At 36.6% G+C, this 16,455-nt stretch overlaps 1 protein-coding gene across 1 annotated transcript; it reads right to left on the reverse strand.

The window, feature by feature from the left end:
- Positions 1-4,349: 4,349 nt before the first annotated feature.
- Positions 4,350-9,047, reverse strand: LOC137714337 (TMV resistance protein N-like). The gene is made up of 6 exons (XM_068453576.1): positions 8,461-9,047; positions 7,226-8,327; positions 6,747-7,037; positions 6,334-6,666; positions 5,070-6,253; positions 4,350-4,920 (listed from the first exon to the last, which is right to left on the reverse strand). Exons 1-6 carry the CDS (start codon positions 9,045-9,047, stop codon positions 4,350-4,352), a joined length of 4,068 nt encoding a protein of 1,355 aa, XP_068309677.1.
- Positions 9,048-16,455: the final 7,408 nt, after the last annotated feature.

The raw sequence follows: 16,455 nt of genomic DNA on the forward strand, positions 1-16,455 counted from the left end.
TAAAGCATCATTGACCTCCTCTTCAGAAGGGGTGTTAAGGGGGAGCGAAATATGCAGTCGCACATGGGCTCGATTTTGAAGGGTTCCCCAAAATTTTTGTCATCTAATCTAATATTTATATGTAATAATGTTCTGTATTTAAAAATTGCTTTTGTTATGTAATAATGTTCTATATTTAAAAATTGTTTTTGTTAGCACTTTAAAAATTCATTGTGCTCTCCTTATAAGCGTATTTTATTTCCTTTCTAACACCTTAAAATGGTATTTGTTTTTCAATTTTATTATAAATAATGTTATATATTGAAGTGAAATTTTAAAGTTAGAGTTTTTTAAGGTTTTTTTCCTTGTTTGCTTGTTTAAGATTAAGTTGCTTTTGATTATTTAGTGAACATTATATTTGTAGCTCTTTTTACTTATTATTAATGACATTTGTAAACATGCAACCACTGAGTGCTAAACTTTGTTTTGATTTAAGTGATTGTTTTCTAGCGTTATACATTGTCCTACCATTTTTTTTTTTTTTAAACTATCTGAAGGAGGAGCCCCTTCATAAATTTCATACAGGGCCTTCAAAATCTCAAAGACGACCCTGCTCCTCTTCATTATGGTTTGGCCACTTTATTTTCGTTTGTTAAAAAAAAATAATATGAGAATTTCATTTTCTTAACCATTCGGTTGTTCGACCGATGCTAAGGAAATAAGGGGGCAACAAACCGTTGTTTGAAAGAAAAATAAAACAATTTCAATGGCCACCTATTTTAGTCAATAGGCCTTCATATAGGCTAGTTGGTTAATCCGGCCGAAAAGGTTCACATCTAAGTCAACCGAAAAGGCGTATAGGACGAAGCTCAAGGAAACTGGGGGGGGGGGGTGGAGGCACGTTTGAGCCTAAATTAACATTTTAGGCCGAATTAAGTCTCGGCATTCTCAACCTAGTAGTGTTAGAGTAGCCAAGTCCTAGACAAAGTAGGATTGTTTGAGAACTAAAGTGTGGCCAAGTCCCAAATAATGTGTAACTATTTGAAGATTGGGTATGGTCTTTGGATAGAAGCTCGAACTGATCATGATTGGTTTTGGATGAGATATGAAAAGATCCTCAAACAAGTTTAGGTTTAGAATCCTAGTTTAAGATGAGGACGGCGAGACTATGTGATAGAATTTCAGCTGAGAATAATTTTGAGTATATTCAGAGAATATGTCTAGGAATTGGAATATTATCAGAATTTTATCAGTCGACTGGCTTGGGCACCAAGAAATTTATCCTATAAATACAATAAGGTGTTCAATGTAGACAACTCATTCGACACAACAAACAACTTAAACACTCTACACGAAAACCCTCGCTTTATGTGAAACATTCTCACACTTTTTGAGAAAACACTAACTATCCACCTCCCGTCAACACATATTCAGTTAGGACTAACAACACTATGTTAACAACCGGTAACATATTCAATTTGGACTAATAACACTGAAGCCGTAGAATCAAGTGATCAATGAACATATTTAGTTTGAATTAACAGCACTACTTATGGTTGGTTGGTTATCTATCCAAGTCTCGGGCGATAAAGAGTTTCTAACTTTTTCATAGAAATAGGTCATTCCATTAGCTTCCCAACGAGTTGAAGTTTTCTATGATTGGTTACTCTTAAGTGCATTTTGCAGTTTGGCATTCAGACGGTTGAACCACATTTACCATACAAACGCTTATTTCATTTGCATACTTCTGTCCTTGTAGGCTGATGTTAATTCAACGCAATATTCTCACGAATATAGTCGAGGCAGCCAAACCTGGAGTAGGAGATCCTGAACTTCGCAGTGATCTAGACAATCTTGTCTTTAAGTTTTAGAACCCAAGATCAAGACGTATTCCTTCGTCGATCGTAATCACTAGAGTACAGAAGTCAGCAACTCACTTGACACCACCATCACTAAATCTATTCTACTCACCCGGCCGAGCTTGGTTGCAATTTGACACGTCCGCATTCACTAGAAAGACATAGTTAGCTCATAGTTACTCGACATGCGCTTTGTTATTTTTAGGGTCAACAGTACTGTTGAAGTTATTTTAATCAATGTCACTCTTCCTTAAATTAATAATGGGGGAGGAAATGAGGCAAATTAAAAAAAAATAAAAAAATAAAAAAATAAAAAATAATCATCTTTTGACAACGTCTACGTAAGACACTGATCAAAATGGTGAAACATTCAAAATACCATAAATTGCCCTTTAAGAAGAGTGCTGATAAACCCACCTCAGTGTTCTATTTCCAACCCATATTATAATTTCACCCACCGTAAAAAGTTAAAAAATTAAAATACTATTTCTCCACCCACTGTTATACCTAAAATAACCTCAACTATACATTTAAATTCTTTTTTAATTTTTAGTAGAATAAATATTAGCTAATAAGCCCAGCAACTTTGTTTTGCAAACCCAGCGAAAGATATGAAGAGCTTCCTCCCCGCGATCTTGTTTTGCAAACCAAATGATGATGTTGTTCCTTGAGACAGTGCTTCTTCTTGGCATCTGCTTGAATAACTTATAGGTGTCATCAATTAAACCACAGCTAGCATATATGTGCATGAGTACTCCCCAACTCACAACATTCATCTCACGCATACCATCAAACAACCGGCGTGCATACTCCACACCACTACCCAACTCTCTACTCGTTGCATACAAATTAACCGAACTCGTCTGAACAAACACTTTGGACCCAAACCCACTTCCCAAACCCTCCCGTGCACATGTTCCCTTTCTCTCACCAACCTTGACCTTGCACTAATACATACGAATAGGTAAACCCATCAGCCTCTGCCTCCGAACCCATTAGCCGTTTATACAATTTAACAGATTTTCGCGGTGTGGCCTATGATCATCTGGTTCCCCTCATTTCGACATTTTCAAAAACTTTGAGGGCGTGATCGAGACACCCAGAAGCAACGTAGAATGATAAAATCCGAACAAGAATGTAGCTTTTTTGTGTGAGTCTGTGAATTGTTATTTTTGGTGTGAATTAGGGGTGTACTTGCAAATCAATGGAAGCAAGTACTTTTTGGTTTTAGTCTTTATATGTCATTTTATAAGAGGGTAAAAAGGGCATCAAATTTTTTTATTAAAATGTGAGTGGGGAGAGAAGACATTGGGATGAAATTATCAGCTCTTCTTAAGAATTTTAAAATTACAATTGAATTAAAAGGAGTTATGATAATAGTTCAAGTCGGTAAGAAAATATTTTGCTCACCTCCTAGGGCGGGGTCAGGTTCACCCTCCAAGAGGTAATAGGGCATATGTTACTCTTCAACTGGATATCTTGGAGGATGGTAACAGGGCATAGGTTCCTTTTCAACTGGATATCTTGGAGAATAGTAATAGGATCTAGGTTCAGCCTCTAGGAGGTAATAGGGCATAGGTTTCTGTTCAACTGGATATCTTGGAGAATGGTAATAGGGCAAAGGTTCCTCTTCAACTGGATATCTTGGAGAATAGTAATAGGGCCTAGGTTCCTCAGGACATGTTGACTTCAAACTCTTAAAAAGTATTGGCTTCAAACTCATAACACGCATTGGCTTTAGGTCCAAAAAACTAGTTTTCCTGTAAGATTGACAGACTAACAGCTCGGCACTATTGTCAATTCTACTTCCACTGACTTCCTCTTCAGACTCATCACTTGATCCACCGTCTTTGGGCTCACTGGCTTCAAAATCATCATGGCGTATTTCTTCTTCTTCTTCTTCTTCTTCTTCTTCTTCTTCTTCTTCTTCTTCTTCTTCTTCTTCTTCTTCTTCTTCTTCTTCTTCTTCTTCTTCTTCTTCTTCTTCTTCTTCTTCTTCTTCTTCTTCTTCTTCTTCTTCTTCTTCTTCTTCTTCTTCTATGACCTGAGACGAAAAATGTAGTACTTTATTAAAATTTCTTTTAATAAACTAGGAAAACTGGGAGAATTAAGGAAATTTTTGTTTTTTTCTTCTCTTTTTTTCGAGTATACGATGAAGATGGATATTTTCTTCTTCTTCTTCTTCTTCTTCTTCTTCTTCTTCTTCTTCTTCTTCTTCTTCTTCTTCTTCTTCTTCTTCTTCTTCTTCTTCTTCTTCTTCTTCTTCTTCTTCTTCTTCTTCTTCTTCTTCTTCTTCTTCTTCTTCTTCTTCTTCTTCTTCTTCTTCTTCTTCTTCTTCTTCTTCTTCTTCTTCTTCTATGACCTGAGACGAAAAATGTAGTACTTTATTAAAATTTCTTTTAATAAACTAGGAAAACTGGGAGAATTAAGGAAATTTTTGTTTTTTTCTTCTCTTTTTTTCGAGTATACGATGAAGATGGATATTTTAAAGATACATGTAACATAAATGTATTAAAAAATGAGGCCTCTTTCAAAGTGAGAGGCCCAAGGCATAGGCCTTACTCGTTTTGCCTCTGGGACACCTCTCATGATGACATGATCAAATTTGAATCTCTCATAATCTTCCGCATACAATGGGCATATCCCACAGTTTTCCACCTTCATGTCGGAAGTGGGTTCGCCGGAATTCTGATCCACCAGGAAGAATTCAACAGAGGCTTCATTGGCAAGGTTGCAAAAGTCGGGGGAGCATTTTTTTGCTACCTCTTCACTTTCAAAGGCCTCATTCCACAGGTACACGTGATGTTGGTCGTAACAGTAGTCATTCAATTTCCAACCGTCTTCTCCGGTACGGAAGTCACTAGTGAGCATTTCATGGCTTTCACCCATGAATTTGGCATTGAAACTAGCTCTTATTACCATCCATTTCAGCTGGCAGTTCAACTCGCAAGAAACAACAACAGCAAGCGCGAAACCCAATAATCCTGTTCGAAACCAATCTTGACGAAGCTCGATGTTTACAGAAGATTCCTCACTTTGATAGCTGAACCAATTTGGAATTTCTTTTCCCGGACATACAATGCTAAACCAAGGCAAATAACTGTAATACTCCTGTAACATTAATGGGAATTATATTTATTTAAATTTGTGAGAAACTAGGAGCTGCTCCAACCTTAATTTGGTCAGAGCACAAAATCATATCTATTCAATTCAACAACATGCGAGAAAGACAAAGGGAGACGTACATGGTCGTCGTCGTGTTCATCATCTTCTTCTTTTTCTCTTGACTTTGACGATGCAATTGCCACTTGCATAATTCTAAGCTGTGCATAATCCATCATGTTGCTCCTTGCATTATGATCCAAATTTCGGCAATTAGAAAAATCAAGTTCTTGATCAGAATATTTATAGTTATCCCAACCTTGTGTGTAGTGTGTGGTCCTTGAACTTGACACCGTCTTCAGTGATGTGCAGCCATGTGCTCGAAGTGAACATTCTACTGGGAGCTCTGGTAAAGCTTGAAGCCACTTGCAGCCAATTAAGAAGAGTATATGCAATCGAGAAGCTTGTTTAATTCTCGCAGGTAAGCTCCTAATCATGCTTCTACTCAAATCTAAAGATTGCAAGGAGGTTGTGCAAACTAGGCCATCGGGGATTCCTAAAAGACCGCTGCGACTGAGATTTAGAAATTCCAAAGAGGGCAAACCGACAGAGTTGGAAGGCAATTTTTTTAGTTTCCGACAGGCATAAAAGCTGAGATTTTTAAGATTGGTCAACTTGTAGATACTTCTTGAGACAACCTTAAGGTTCTTGCACATGCCAAGATCTAATGAGTGAAGCCCAATTAGATTTCCAATAGATGAAGGAAGCTTTTCGACCGCTGTCGTTTCCAAATTAAGAGATTGCAGATGTTCCATTGGCTCCAAGATTTGAGGGAATCTGTAAAACATCGAGCACCATTTGAGATCAAGACTCACAAGAGATTTCAACTCACAAATGCTCTTTGGGATACTTAAAAGCTTTCTGCAGCCTCTTAAGTCAATTCTTTCGAGCACAGGGAGAAACTTGATTGATGAGTGTAGCTCTTGAACAGCTGTTTTATTTAAAATTGGAGACTCCAAATGTTTTATTGGGACCACAATCTCTGGGAAGGATTCAAGTTTAGAGCACCAAGACAGATTAAGGAACTTGAGAGATTTCAACTTGCAAATATTGGTAAGACTGATAAGACTCGTGCAACTTCCAAGATCAAGATAAGTAAGCTTGTCAAGATGTTGAAAATACGAAGGAATTTCAACCAAACTTTTACAGCCATGAAGATTTATGTGCCCAATTTTTTTGCTCCGAGAGAGATTTGGAACTTCAGTTAGATCGCTAGAGTACTGCAGATTGATCACCTTTAAGTTCACAAGTCTCTGTAACAAAATTAAAGATAACTAATAAGTGTGACTTTCTACAATGCAATTTATACAAGAACTAAAATAAACATATATACCTGGTCCTCTTTCCAAAGATGTTTAACTCGGCTATTGGGCATATGAAGCTCAACTAGATTTTCAGGAGAAAATTTTGACGGCAAAGATTTCAAAGGATATCGATCCCAATGAAGATAACGAAGAGAATTGGGAAGACTGATGGGACAACTTGTGCAACGTCCAAGATCAAGATAAGTAAGCTTGTCAAGATGTTGAAAATATGAAGGAATTTCAACCAAACTTTTACAGCCATGAAGATTTATGTGCCCAATTTTTGGACTCCCAGAGAGATTTGGAACTTCAGTTAGATATCTAGAGTACTGCAGATTGATCACTTCTAAGTTCACAAGTCTCTATAACAAAATTAAAGATAACTAATAAGCGTGACTTTCTACAATGCAATTTATACAATAACTAAAATAAACGTAGATACCTTGTTTTCTTTCCAAAGCTGGTTAACTCGGCTATAGGGCATATGGAGCTCAACTAGATTTTCAGGAGAAAAATTTGACGGTAAAGATTCCCAAGGATATTTGTACCAGTAAAGATAACGAAGAGAATTGGGAAGATCTAGAGAAGTGGTTAATGTGCTGTAGTTTCCAAACGGTTCAGAATAAACAATTAGCATTTCTAGGTTAAACGTCACTTTGAAGTCTGCACGTTTCAATGGTTGCTTTTCAGTCTGCCAACATTTAATCAATATGGCTTGAACATGTCGAGTTCCCTGACAGTAAGAGCAAAGTTCAAATGCGAATATATATACAATAAATTTCAATCACATTAAACTTTCAGGAATCTGATTTTTATTTTTATTTTTTATGAATGAGTTCTTTGGTGTTTTATCATCTAAAGTTTGCTATACAATTTTAGTAGAAAAATAAAAGAAACAAATTGAATGCATTTGGCTCTTACCCTGTTACTTTCTAGTACACGATAGACATCCTCATCGTTGAACAACCTATTACGTTTACGGGGATCTTCAATACATTGTTCGTGAACAATTGTGCATCCCATTTCTTGAATCAAATCATGCATCTCTACCTGTGCTGAATGAATTGATATGAGAGAAGCATCAACGAGAGCTCTAATTCCAACCGCCGTGCCATAGAATCCACGAATGTCTAACATTTTTTTTACATCCTCTATATGCCTCCCTTGATGAAAACAAGCTATATCTAAAAATATCTCCTTCTCAATTAATCCCAATTGGTCATAACTTAGTCTCAACACTCTCTGGATATTTTTATTGGGAAATTGTTTCAACTTGTTCAATTCATCTTCCCATTCTTCTTTGCTCTTGCAATTTAGGAACAAGGACCCCAGAGTTATAACAGCTAATGGAATGCCTCCAGCATAATCCACCACCTTTTCTGGCAACTCCTTATAATCTATTGTAGGAGTATTGTTATTCTTGAAAGCACGTGAACAAAAGAGTTGGAGAGCATCATGCGGTTTTAATCCCTCAACCTCGTAGATCTTATCCTCTTCAACAGTTTGCCCAAATGTGCTCCTATCTCTACTTGTGATAATTATTCTGCTTCCAGTGCCATACTGAAGACGATTACCAACTAAACGTTCCATTTGTATTGAATCACTCACATCATCAAGAACAATGAGGACCTTTGTACGCATGAGCCTTTCTTGAACAAAAGTTGATCCTATGGACAGACCTTCTTCCTTTAATATCTCTTTAAGAAGGGTTTTTTCCAAGTGATTTAGTCCATTTGGTTGTTCTGAGTTCTCCCTGACATTTCTAAGAAAACAACAGGCTTCGAATTTAGAAGAGAGTTTGTGAAATACAGTTTCAGCAAGGGTGGTCTTGCCAATACCACCCATGCCCCAAATACCTACAGTGGTGCAAGTGTCCTGTGAATGAATGCCTAATAGCGATTCAATTTGCTCGATGCGGTTTCTAATTCCAACCAGACCTTTCAAATTGCATGATGATTCACATTTCAATCTGGTCCAAATGTGATCAACGACTTTCTTAATTAGATCTGCCTCCGCCTCCATCCTAGCATATTTAAGTATGATTATGTACGAAATCAAAAATTAGTCTTAAATATGCCTTACCAAATCTTAGCACAAATCAAATTGTCACAAGTTAAACAAAATTATTATTCTATACAAGTTAAAGAATTAGTTACCTTGATTTTACTGAATAATCAAACCCAGACAGATTGGCTGCAGTGGTCAAAGCATCCCTCCACTTCTGCACCTTGTCGATACTGTCGTTGAAACGTTTTTCAAGTTGACCAAATGCACGCGCATAACTCCCTCGCTGTTGTCGTACATCAGATGGATTGATGTCATAGAATATGGGTATAACTATCTGGCCAGATTCTTCCTTGCATTTGAGTATATGCACAAGTTCTTCCAAACACCACGTGGAAGAAGCATAGTTTTGTGAGAAAATGATCACCGAAAGAGTGGATTTCTCGATTGCCTCTAGAAGGGCAGGTGCGATTTCTTTTCCTCTCTTGATCTTGAAATCTATGAAGGTTTCAATTTTCTTCTCAACTAAGGCAGCATGAAAATGGCTGGTAATATTTAAGCGGGTGTCCTCACCTCTGAAACTGATAAACACATCATACTTTCCCCGAAGAGGGGGGTTATCAGCACCATTATCATCGGCAGCAGCAGCACCAACATCATCGGCAGCAGCAGCAGAAGATGGAGAAGAAAACTTAAACAGTCTGAAGCACATGTGCAAGAGAGTCATGAAACACTCCATCGTTGTCGCCGTCTCTGTCTGTCTGTCTCTCTCTCTCTCTCTATCTGTCTCTCTCTCTGTCTCCGTGTCTCTCGCCATTTCTCTCTCTCTCTGCACTAAGCATATAGACAGAGGTAGAAATTGGGGAGAAAGCAAAGGGAGGAGAGAGCAATTACACTAGTTGACTTGACTTGCACCTTCCGCGAAAATCATTTTTCAGTTCAGCAATTACACTAGTTGACTAGACTTGAAATCTCCAAGAAAATGATCCAACTCAAGCACCTTCCAAGAATATCATTTTTCAGTTCAGCAATTACACTAGTTGACTTGACTTGAAATCTCCAAGAAAATCATCCAACTCAAGCACCTTCCGCGAACAAATATTCAAAGTGTTCACACAAATGAAGAAAGGCAAATTAAGACATAATCATGAGTTCATACATTTCATAAAGACAAATTTGTTATATAAGCGGATGACCCAAATAAAAAATATGCAACATCCAACGTGTCTTGCTAGTCAACAGACGTTGAAGATGCGCTGCCTACTTTTCACATCTCTTGGCTTTAACATAGAAGACATAGGTTTCTTATACAAAGGTCCATCAGCTCACAAATATGTAGAGAATATATAGAGGAGAAAAAATACAATCTCTTGCTTCCATTGCTTTGTAATTTCAGTTTGATAATGACATAACTACTGCTATTGTTCTGAGAATGTAAGCACATTTGTCGAACTTCGTAAATATTATGTCTTATTTATTTATACCTGTAACATAAATGGTACACCACATGTTATTACATAAGTAGTGAAATTTTTTGTTTTTTATGTTATTAATGTTTTAACATAAAAATCTCACTACTTGTATGAAAACATAAAAATTAGCCATTGGATGTTCACCTTTGCCACCGTGAATAAGATCAATGAATTGATCAAAGTTTGCATCATCTATGAAATCAAGTAACTCAGAGTTGTTGATGTTATGACATGCTAGATGGTTTCCAAGCGCATCCATTTCGTATTCTTTGTTTGATGGTGAGGTGCAGCTGCTAATTGTGTGACATAAAGTATATACTTGTATATACAGAATTCGTAGATGCGAGTTCCTGTTTATGTTAAGTGTGAAAGGAATCAGATGGGGGGTTTTTTATGACGTTTGAAACTGTAGCTCTTAGTATATAAGTACAAAATACTATTGGTCGTATATGTGTGGACTAAATGATGTAATTTACATAAAATAACCACCAAATAGGCATCAAAGTTTCGTTCACACTGAACGTTACTATAATAAAATCAATACTAAAACCCTGGACTATTCTTCTCTTGATTAAACTACAGTAGTTGAATTGACAATGAACTAAGATAAACCTCTATTATTTGGATTAGGCCACAAAAATCATGCTTATGTCAAATGTTTTTAAAAATCATGTTCTCCTTTCGAATTTTAAAGTTCCAAAAGCTATTATTATTATTGTTGTTGTTGTTTAATTTTTAGTAGATCGATAAATTTTTGAAATCATACATTCCTGACAATTTTTTTTTTTGACAAATAATAGCGTTAATGGGTTAAATTGTTAGTTTTTAAAGGGAGAGGATCAAAGGGGATCAAACCTGCACTAGAATGCATTAGCATGATTGCTTTTTGCCACTACTGTAACATCCCACATCGCCCAGGGGAGTGAATCCTCTATGCCTTATATGTATATTCTCATCTCTACCTAGCATGAGGTCTTTGGATCCTCTATGCCTTATATGTATATTCACATCTCTACCTAGCACGAGGCCTTTTGGGAGCTCACTGGCTCCCATGATGGGTGACCCACTAGGAAGTTACAATTCACCCCTAGCACGATATTGTCCGCTTTGGGCCCTGACTACACCCTCACGGTTTTGTTTCTGGGAACTCACACGAGAACTTCCCAGTGGTTCACCCATCATGGAAGTGCTCTCGCGCTCTACTTGCTTAACTTTGAAGTTCCTACTGAACCCGAAGCCAGTGAGCTCCCAAAAGGCATCGTGCTAGGTAGAGATGGAAATATACATATAAGGCATAGAGGATCCACTCCCCTGGGCGATGTGGGATGTTACAGTAATGGCAAAAAGCAATCATGCTAATGCACTCTGCTGCAGGTTTGATCCCCTTTGATCCTCTCCCTCTAAAAACTAACAATTTAACCCATTAACGCTATTATTTGTCAAAAAAAAATTGTCAGGAATGTATGATTTCAAAAATTTATTGATCTACTAAAAATTAAACAATAATAATAATAATAATAGCTTTTGGAACTTTAAAATTCGAAAGGAGAACATGATTTTTAAAAACATTTGACATAAGCATGATTTTTGTGACCTAATCCAAATAATAGAGGTTTATCTTAGTTCGTTGTCAATTCAACTACTGTAGTTTAATCAAGAGAAGAATAGTCTAGGGTTTTAGTATTGATTTTATTATAGTAACGTTCAGTGTGAACGAAACTTTGATGCCTATTTGGTGGTTTATTTTATGTAAATTACATCATTAAGTCCACACATATACGACTAATAGTACTTTGTACTTATATACTAAGAGCTACAGTTTCAAACGTCATAAAAAACCCCCCATCTGATTCCTTTCACACTTAACATAAACAGGAAACTCGCATCTACGAATTCTGTATATATAAGTATATACTTTATGTCACACAATTAGCAGCTGCACCTCACCATCAAACAAAGAATACGAAATGGATGCGCTTGGAAACCATCTAGCATGTCATAACATCAACAACTCTGAGTTACTTGATTTCATAGATGATGCAAACTTTGATCAATTCGTTGATCTTATTCGCGGTGGCGAAGGTGAACAATAGCTAATTTTTATGTTTTCATACAAGTGGTGAGATTTTCATGTTAAAAAATTAATAACATAAAAAACAAAAATTTTCACTACTTATATAATAACACGTGGTGTACCATTATGTTACAGGTACAAAGAAATAAGACATAATATTTACGAAATTCAACAAATGTGCTTACATTCTCAAAACAATACACTACAAGAAAAATGAGCTTTGGGTACAAAATAAAGGGCACAATTGAGAATTTTGTGTCAGTTTGACCACCAAAAAGCTTAAACAATTCCCATTCCATAGAGGGCACCATTTATTGTGCCCAATGTTAAAAAAAGTAGACACAAAACACTAATGGGCACGGAAATCGTGTCGAGTGGGGTCACATGACAACTTTTTTACTGAAAATGGGCACAAAAAATATTTTGTGTCTATAAAAATTATTTGTCAGAGGCACTATATGTTCTCTCTCGTTTGTCTTTACCTCCACTAGCACACCAATAATTAAATTTATAAAATTGTGGTAAATAATTGTATGAAGCTGTTTATTACCGTGCAATATTTTAGCCTCAAAATAAGTTAGCAATAATGTTGTTCAAATTTGTTTTACCCGAAAGCTGAACCTCAGATCTCTCACTTACAAGTAAAGAAGAATACCATTACACCGTAGTACTAAGTGGCATGTTTTAGATTTACGAAGTATCATTTCCAGGTGCAATGAATGTTTGTTAGATTCGTATCTTTTTGAACTGCTTTTTAGATTGTTATCTTCTTGCAGGTTTGTTTTTCATACTTGGTGATATGGTTTTTGGTTTAAAGTCCTACCTGCAGTGACACATAACCAACAATTGTGCCCTTAGGGTTGGTCTCTGTGCAAAAGTTAGTTGGTCTTCAGATAGACAAATGAGTTAATAATTGTAGATTCCTTTTTATGACACTAATGATGGAAATTGTGTCCACTAAATATTAATAAATAATAAATCACTCTACTTCTCATTGGGTCTTCAAATAGAGAATATATTTTAATAATTATAAATTCCTCTTTTCTGACACAAATATTAGAAATTGTGTCTAGTAAATATTAATAAATAATAAATACTCTATAGCAAAAGAATATGTTGGCACAATTATGGATTTGTGCCTTTATTCTACTATAAAATGTCCACACAGTCCATTACTAATTTGTATATGGAAATTAAGAAGGTTGCTTCATACACTTGTGTTTCTTTTGAATTTGATCAAGTTCTACATCATTGAGAATGGCGAACAGGCGACGTCGTGGAGTTAGAATTGGAACTGAATCTCCAGCATCACATTCGTATATTGCTTCCAACATTACAACAGCAAATTCCACAACGAATCCTCCAGTTCAACGTCCACGACAACCTGTTAATGCCGGGCGCATACCTCGTTCTTTTGATAATCAGTACATTCTTACTACTTTTGTTGATGGTCGCCTTGGCTACGCATTACCCTTCAATAACGGATGCGTACACGCACCTCAAGGACGTGTATTGCCAGCATGGGCAAACCCAGGTAGGACAGAACAATATCCTGTCAATTTGGTTTCTGCTGAAACAACAACTGAACAGTCTACCAGTTCTGTCGTTATTATTGAAGAACGACGCACTTATCAAGCACAAATTCGTCCTAGAGGTCTGTCTCTCCCACAGTTGAGCTCACGAAATATGCAGAATGTTACCGTTGAGATTTTAAGCAGCGATGACGAGGACAATTAATATATTTTGTATTATGTTATATTTCATTGGTGTACTGTGAAAATATAACTATCTTATGCTATGCTGGACTCCTCTTGGGTCCTTTTATCAACTTATGTAGTATTACAATATAATAATATTTTCTTTCTAATTGGCCCATGATATAGATACTCCCAACATTATATATTTTTTGGTTTATAATTATGTTTTCTGGTTCATACAAAAAAGATAAAACAAAAGAAAAGAAAAAACAAAAGAAAAAAAGAAAAAAAATAATAAAAGAACAACGCAAGCCTTTTATCATGCTAAACACAATTAACCTTCGATAGAGCTTCAAAATTAAAACAAAATTGGACTATAATAATGGCCTTGTGAAATCCCATCCTCGAAATTTCACTATTAATTACATATCTCGTTATTTAAATTCGTATTTCACGTTTACATTATTTTCATTAGTTAATTTTAATTCCATTGATTTTTGGAATTAAATCGAATAACTATCGGATTTGAATTTTCGTAATCAATCTTTAAAATTCGTTGACCTTTCAACTTCACAATCGATGTTTTCAAATAGATCTCGAGACAACGAACGCACAGATGAAAACCGTTTGCGAATCTGGATTATAACGGCATAGTTACAAACATTTGAAATCATTTAACTAAACTATAGATTTAAATGAATATAAACTCCCACCTTGTGGGAAAGAGGCCATTCAGGCCAAAGGGAAGGAACCAATAAGTTAAATGGTGGAGGACCAATCAGAATTTTTGGGGGGGGGGGGGGGTGTTGGAGGTTGAGCAACCAATCAGAAATTAGGAAGAAAAAAAAAGTACTATGCGAATCAATGCTCGAGTTATGTTTTGCCATATCCTGAAGACGAGGTATGATAGACGTACGAATATTTGATGACGTCACGCGTCAATCCGGGACGTATGTCGAGATTAGAAGTGATAAGCTTATAAAATTGGATTTATAATAAGTTTCCCCATTCTCCAAATTGGACTTCTCCCTCTCTTTTATGGTGCAAGTTTGGGTTTCCCACTACTAAATTCAAAAACTTAGGTTTCCACCACCGCATTACACAATTGTGCCCACTAACTCTTATAATAATAATTAAAATTCTACCCTAATTCTATCTCGGGTCCCTTCTATCTCTTTCCCTTTAGTTTCCCCTTTCGCCCTGCTTCCCCTCAGATTATTTCTCTCACCTTTGTCTCTCTCTCTCTTTCCAACCCCTCTTTCTCTCTCTACCTTCTCCAGACAAATCGTGGAGGCTCTTGAGCCCCATAATCGCCAGAATCCCCTAGCAGAAACCCTATGCACGTAATGGAGGAAGGTTTGGGAAGATCAGGGTCTGTTAGGGAGAGATCAAGGGAGGGGGTGGGTCGGGTTTGGGATGATCGGTGGATGTAGAGCCTGAATCGGAAATCGCGTTGGGATCGGAGTCCGATAGGGAGGGATCATGGGAGGGAGGTGCGTCAGGTTAGGAGGTGTTGGTGAGGGAAGGGCAGGTGCGAGTCGAAGAGGGAGTGAGGAGTCGTGGTTGTCATCAATATTTCATCGCCGTTGTGGAAACCTTCGAATTCGGAAAAATGGTTTGTCTTCTTCCCATTTTCTGGAAAAATGGTTTATGGGTTTTCAATGTTATTGCATGTTCCATTCAAATTATGATCTGGGTGTCTCGGATTTTAAATTTTAAATCTTGGCATGGCTTCTGACTCCATATTGTTGGTTGCTCGTGGGTTATGTCCCAGACTCCAAATTTTACTAAGTTGAAGCGATTCTGAGTTGCAGAAACGATTCACTCATCTGTTTGGTTCTTAATTTTGTTTACGTTGATTGTTTATAGCTCTGCTGCATGTCTGCTGTGCTTTTTTCTTCTATTACTTTTGTGTGTGGAATACATGAGGTTATGGGTTTCTCTTTCATCTAATTATTTCTTAATATTTGCTATGATTATGGGACAAGCTAGGCCCTGGCGAGTTTTGCATGTTTCTTTGGTAAGAACTGTTGAACCTTAAACACAGCATACTGCATATTAATTAGCATTGCATTTTGCATTGATAATAAAATTAGGAAAGCAACAAGTTGATGTTTCAAATTTTGTTGATTGGATAGTAGGAAGAATAGCTCTCTGTTTCTAAGCATGTGTAGTTATCTAAGCACCATCCCATCTTCTTCTGCAGTTGCCTTTAATCCTTTTTAAACACTCAAATCCATTTGCATATATCGAACACATAGTCACGACTGATTTGGATTGGAGTTCAAACACGATAAACATTGAAGGTTAATGAAATTCTAATCTAGAGTGCCATTGATGTCACTGGACCTAAATTTTGATTGCGGTGTGGCCTGTTGCGACATGTCAAAAGATCAATTAGTAGTTGTTAGTCGTACCACTATACAATTCATTTCTGGAATTTAATGAAAATTGTTTGTGATTATTGCTTGGAATTATAGATAAGATTTTGAAAAGTTAATTCCTTTTATTGCTTCTTCTTGTTCGTCATTGCGGTTGCTCATAAAGGATATAAGGTGATGGGTACAATGTTAGTAATAAAGGGTTAGTTTGTTGACAGACTGCTTGAACTATTGAATAATGTTGCAACTCTCCCCCATATTCCTGATGTTCTTTCCTCTTGTTTTTTTCGTCATGCCATACTTCGTTTTTGGGTTCATCTGTAAGTTTTTGCTGAATCTTTGAACCAGTTTTGGCAGTTGGTTGTTGATCCTGCCACCAAAGAACTATTGCATTATACTGAGAATCCAGTGACTTTTGTATGTACATGATGCAATTACTGTCCCAAAATTGTTCATTTAGTTGGTGCTTCATGATCTCAATTCTTTGTTTTATGTACTTTGTTACATGCCACATTATGTAAGG

This window comes from Pyrus communis, chromosome 14 (genome assembly GCF_963583255.1).
Source record: "Pyrus communis chromosome 14, drPyrComm1.1, whole genome shotgun sequence".
In the NCBI taxonomy this organism is placed as follows: Eukaryota; Viridiplantae; Streptophyta; class Magnoliopsida; order Rosales; family Rosaceae; genus Pyrus; species Pyrus communis.

Bases quoted from the DNA above. Each gene is read 5' to 3' on its own strand.
- LOC137714337 (XM_068453576.1), bottom strand. From the start codon at position 9,047: ATGGAGTGTTTCATGACTCTCTTGCACATGTGCTTCAGACTGTTTAAG. The intron at 8,328-8,460 runs GTAACTAATTCT...TAAATATGCTAG, and splicing joins GATTATTCAGTAAAATCAAG to GATGGAGGCGGAGGCAGATC. The intron at 6,667-6,746 runs GTATCTACGTTT...ATTTTGTTATAG, and splicing joins AGCTTTGGAAAGAAAACAAG to AGACTTGTGAACTTAGAAGT.